Source organism: Triticum aestivum, chromosome 7B (genome assembly GCF_018294505.1).
Source record: "Triticum aestivum cultivar Chinese Spring chromosome 7B, IWGSC CS RefSeq v2.1, whole genome shotgun sequence".
Lineage (NCBI taxonomy): Eukaryota > Viridiplantae > Streptophyta > Magnoliopsida > Poales > Poaceae > Triticum > Triticum aestivum.
This window is the reverse complement of record NC_057813.1, coordinates 731041837-731047733: the sequence shown is the minus strand read 5'-3', so window position 1 is coordinate 731047733 and position 5897 is coordinate 731041837. Positions and strand designations below refer to the sequence as shown.

Sequence of the window (5897 nt, the reverse complement as noted above, 5' to 3'; positions counted from 1 at the left end):
ACCTACGGATATATATGGCGTCCTGCAGAGAATGCGCATGCCCTTCTACAGTAACCCTGCACAGAAGATTAACCCTTTCCTAATAGCATGTGTGTGTGTACACATACGTCCACAGATGATCTTTGTCATTTCAGACATATGGAATCTTGGTTGGGCCATATGGAAGGCAGTCTGACCACATACAAAACCAGGACCCCGGTGACGACGCCGGCGGGGCCGTACGTCGCCCTCCCGGCCAGACCTACCGTGGAGAACAGTGCCATGGGCAATTAGCACCACATGCAGGCCGGCCGTCCAAGCTATAGCTAGCTCCGATTTGAATCTATAGCTAGCTCAGCTCACGGTCACCCACACAGCCATATGCGAATACGACACACAACCAGCAGCACCAGCGAAGAAATGGAGCACGCGCAAGACAAGCTGAGCCTCGAGCTCACCCTCGCCGCCGCGGTGGTCGCGCCGGTGCCCGGCTTCTTCCTATGCGTCTACTGCCACCGCAAGTTCCGCACCTCGCAGGCGCTCGGCGGCCACCAGAACGCGCACAAAGAAGAGCGTGCCGCTAAGCGCCGCCGGGACACTGCAGTCCCCACCGCGGACGCTTGGAAGCCAGGGAGGTGTGTGGCCACTGTTTGGGTGTCAGAGGAGCCAGCAGCAGAAGGTGACATGGCGCACAAGCGCAGCACGAGCTCGCGGGAGCCCGGCCACGAGGTCGACTTGTCCCTCCGGCTATAATCGGTCCGCGCATCGGTAGATCTCTGGTAGTATCCTTGCTCCGCACCTCTCTATTTCTGGTGCTAGGTACGTGAGAGTTTAGCTACTACTCCCTCCGATTCAAAATAAGTGTCGCGGTTTTGAACTAAGGTTGGTTCAACCTCGATACAAAACTGTGACACTTATTATGATCGTAGGGAGTACTTGTGTCAAGCTCTTGTTGTGCACACAGTGGATTCAATGGCGCTCCTATTTTGTTGGAATCATTTCCATGGTACTGGATTCCTAGAGACCTTCCTGGTATTTAGGTTGACAAAAAAAATCCCATTTCACCAGACTGTAATGACCTTGGTATTAGATTCTTTGCAAGAAAAATCTTGATCTATGTAAGTCTAAGTGTTCAAGTTACGACATTTAAAGGACACTGTGAAAATAGGGACTTTATCCATTACGGTGTTGATTATGTACACTAGTTAGCCTCCGTAACATAGATTTTTAGACCTATGACCTTGAAGACATCTCTCGAAACGGTTTAAGAACTTCTGTGTGTATCTAGTGTCTATTACATAGTCTATGAAAACGAATTGCAATTTGCACCCAAACATTTGGGTTTGCTCCACCTCCTCGTCCTATTTGGCCTTATAGAGGTAATAATTCTATCAGTAGTAAAAATTAATTTTAAGATATAAAAGCTGCACAAAGACAGTTAAAATGAGCTTTAAATTAGCTGATTACTTCAAATACCCATAAAGAGTATAATGTAATCAGCATATCAGCGTATAGATTACTCATCGTCCACAAGATGCACAACACGCCTGAAAATTGACCATCCTCCTTAGCTCTGTTGCGAGGATAGCTAGTATATCCACAATAATTTTAAATAAGATGGGTGACAAAACGGTTCCCTTTACCTAACTCATTGATTTCTTTACCTGAAAAAAAAAAGAAACAAACATCATTGTTGATAATACTCGACACTTCCTTTCAGGAAAATTGTTCAGTCAAGCTTGCAAGATAGGGAACCACCCTTTCCACATAGCTTGTTGGAGGACAGACTGGCGGACATTATCATAAAGTTAAAGAAATTCATAAGAAATAGTTGCAATATGTTATCTTGTAACTGTGGTCTTGTTCGTTTTGCAAAAATCTCATGTGGATTAATCTCATAAAAGTACGAACCTATTCGGCTTAGGGTCTTGGCGAAGACATCATCCAGTTCTTCCGACGACAAGTGGTGGAGGGGAGAAGATGCTCTAGACTTAGGAAGGGTGGTGGTATTGCTTGACCTTCGTTAGGATGTCGGGGGGGGGGGGGGGGGGGGACTTTTTGGCTATGTGCATCATGCTATGCAGAAGCCAGGCGTTATTTCGTGTCACCTTGATATTCAATGAAATAAATGTCCTTTATCGGGAAAAAAGGAAGGGGGGGGGGGCTTCGAAATGGGTAACTTAGTACATCGACACTCAGACGAGGAGGCATTAGTGGACAGGGATAATAAAACACAACTTGAAGTTGGAGGGAACTAGGGTCTAATGTGCATGTTGAAAATAGTTCAAAGCACACACATATTTAGTGTTATCATGGAGCATGACAGATGAGCGCGTCCGTGCATGTCTATCAGTAAGTAGTACTCCCTCCGTAAACAAATATAAAAGCATTTAGATCACTAAAGTAGTAATCTAAATACTCTTATATTAATTTACGGAGGGAGTATTTCATAAGAAGTGGGCATCGACATAGTGTCATGCAACCCCGTTAGTGAGCAATCCTTGGCCCTGGTATGCTTCTTGACAACCCACAAAGTACTCCCACCATTTCTTTTTTACTACGTGTATAAAATTAGGTTGAGGTGAAGCAACACAAAGTTTGACCAAATTTATATAAAAAAAATATGAACATCTGCAATACTAAAACTATATAGTCTGAAAATACATTTCATGGTGCATCTGATAATATTGACTTCATATAGGAAATGTTGATATTAATATAAAGTTAGTCAAACTTTATTAAGCTTGACTTTGATCAAATTTTATATGCAGACTAAAAATAAATGGAGGGAGTACTAATTAAACTACTTATTACATACCAGCAAAGTAAACTCCTCCCACCCACAAGGAGGCTATATAAAGAGCAGCTTTCAAAGGACAGACTACACCTAAGAGCCGAGCAAACCAGGCTGAGCTAGACTATCGAAGCAAACATTTTCGAAAACTTCAGGAGGTTCGCCATCTTGTCAGCTGCCAAGCGGCAGCACACCTGGTCTCCATCCCTGTGCGCCGTGCGGTAAATTTCACTTGCCCTCTGTTCGACTAGTCTTACCCCAGCATGAGATGTTTTTCCTCTGTTGTTTTTCCTGCAAAATAGACAAATACATGATCGAGTTACACATCAATCTCTGCAGAATCATGGGATCATGATTTTTTTTAATATGATATCATTTTTGTATTTCCAGATAGACCAAAACATCGCAGAAATTCCAACCAGGACTAGCCGCCTGACAGATTTTAGGAAAGTTTCGGACAAATTACCAAAGCAATAATTCAAATTCAAGGAGATCATCTCAAATCAAAATCACATTTCCATAAACTTCATATGAGTCTGGCAGCAGAACAATAAGAAAATTAATGGTTTGTACCTTCATCCTGTTCAAAAAAAAAACACTCTTTCCCAACTTTACAACCCATTTTCAGTAAATTGTCTTTAGTTCAAAAACTTTTTCGAGCCAACAGCCTTAGAAACATTTCAATCTTAGCTGGAACTTTTACTTCCACAGGAACTTCTGTGGATAGCCCGTATCAGTTCTGATTAGAAACATGTAATGAGATTTGACAGAAATTATTCTATTATTGGTTAACATCCACCTGGGCATATCCTTGCCCCCAAATATTCTAATCTCTTCACATCTACTCCCTCCGTTCCATAATATGAGATGTTTTGTGACTCTAGTGGGACGGCAGAAGTATCTTTCAGGCTATTCCATAGATCCAAAGAGTCTCCAACAGGACTTCTTCTGAAAGTGAAGTTATCCCATCCTTGCTTTATGCTGAAGAAGTCAACATGGTTCATTGGCTGAGCTTGGACACATCGGAAGGCAAGAACTCCACTCACCAGCGTGATGGCTTGTTTCATTTCTTTTCAGAGAAAAACATTTTTTGCCAAATTATGATTTTTACTGTTTTTTTAACAGTGCGTGGTAATCCGTTCAATATTAGTGTGCCAACGACAAGCGGTCCAATACGAGTGTGGTAGCTAGTATGATAAGGCACTAACGACGAGCCTGTTAGCCGTAAACCTCTCACGGTATAATGGTATTACTACTCGAAGCTCCAGGCAGCCTCTGACTGGGCTCAGCATGCTAATTTTTTTGTTTTTCACAATTAATGGAGACTGGTCGGTGCTCGGTGATGCCCAGCATATCCACGTACGGTCTGCAGCCTTATATTGCAAGGTCCAAATGACTCCCTCTCCGGCTTGTCCGGCAAATCATGCTATAGACAGCCACATGCTGGTCCATAAAGGAAAAGAAGCACGCTGCTAAAAATGGCACCCATCCGGGCTCCCTCCGGTGACAGCTTCCCACTTATCTACGCTGAGATCGACCTGAGTGGATCAGTGATTCCATCCAGCGGGCACCTAAATTTTTTAACCACCACGAAATGTTGTTAGCTACAACGAAATTAGTCGATGGTTATATAATCTGGTCATCGTTGTTATTTTCTCACAATATTGTTCTGCGGGGAATCTCACAATTAATGAGACTACCCACCATGAGAGTAACATAGGTGGTTACGTCACACATATCTAAGCAAAATAGATGATGTGACAAGTAATTAATGAAGAAAGAGAGGCATGTGGTAACATAACTAGTTACTAACATAGTATGAGTAGCATCATACATATCAAGACAAGATGAGTCTACAACCTAATAAATGAAGTGTTGCATGTCACCATATATATGTTACTTCCTACTATAGTGGTAGTAACATACACTAGTAACGTATGCATGTTACTACTCTAAGTTACTCTCGACTGTGGCTACCGTCCATCTTATCCTGTCGCTAGAAAGAAATACACCAAGAAGGGTGGCTCTCATTTGTTTTTTAATGACGGGGCCTACAAGGCGACTAACGACTGCGGACTGATTGTGTTCATTAATTACCTTTCAATGACCAGATGGATATTCCTATCATTGCAACCACGACTCCTAAGGCTGGTTATAGTGGGAGTAACATAGTAAGTAACATAAGACATCTCAAGAAAAGTTTGCTTACATGGTATGTATTTAATGAGGAGAGAGATGGTTGGAGTCATAATATGTTACTGTAACATAACACATTCCAAGGCAAAATGGGTCTACATCTTAATAAATGATGTCTTGCATAATACTACATACATTTACTCCCCACTATGAAGGTGGTAACATAGACTAGTAACATATGCATATTACTAGTCTAAGTTACTCTCCACTATGACCAGCCTAACAACCACCAGATTAATATTTAGAGGATCCCCATCCAACGCCGTGACGTGAAGCCTCTAGCTAACGTTGTACTTTCAGAGGACCATCGCAACAAAAAATATTTGAAAGAAATCCGAATTAACTATTTTTACTGACAAAACAACAGGTGTACATACATTCTATACACTCAAAGTAAAATAACAAAAAAAAACAACTTGGTGGTTTATATTTGTGTAAATATGTTTAAAACATGTATATAATCTTAAAATAACATTGGCAAACAATTTGAAGCCTATATTTATAAGAGAGTCATCCCAACTAACTTATTTATATGAACATGCAAGCGTGCCACCGAACCATAGAATTATGAATGGATAGGGCCCACATCAACATGCAGTCATTAGTGAAAAAAAAACACCACAACATTCAACCATGCATTTGAAAATATTTTCCAGTCAAATATTCTACTTATATGCAATAAATATATTGCAACTATCAATAATCTATATATACCTATACTAAATAGAGAGTCTCAAGAAATTTGCACGTTAAGCAAAAATTACCAACCGTTCATCTTGTTGGATCAAGTTATAACGGTGTAGATTAACACATTTAATTCTCACACTGAAAAAAAATGCACAGTGCGGTCAAGAAATAATAGTAATCCGTCTCATGGTCCGTTCCCATGTTAAACTGTTCGTCAAGAAATAGAAATCTCCGTTTATCA

At 41.2% G+C, this 5897-nt stretch overlaps 1 protein-coding gene across 1 annotated transcript; it reads left to right on the top strand.

The window, feature by feature from the left end:
* The first annotated feature begins 399 nt into the window (after positions 1-399).
* Positions 400-732, top strand: LOC123157106 (zinc finger protein 10-like). Its single transcript, XM_044575351.1, has one exon. It carries the CDS (start codon positions 400-402, stop codon positions 730-732), a length of 333 nt encoding a protein of 110 aa, XP_044431286.1.
* The last annotated feature ends 5165 nt before the right edge of the window (positions 733-5897 follow it).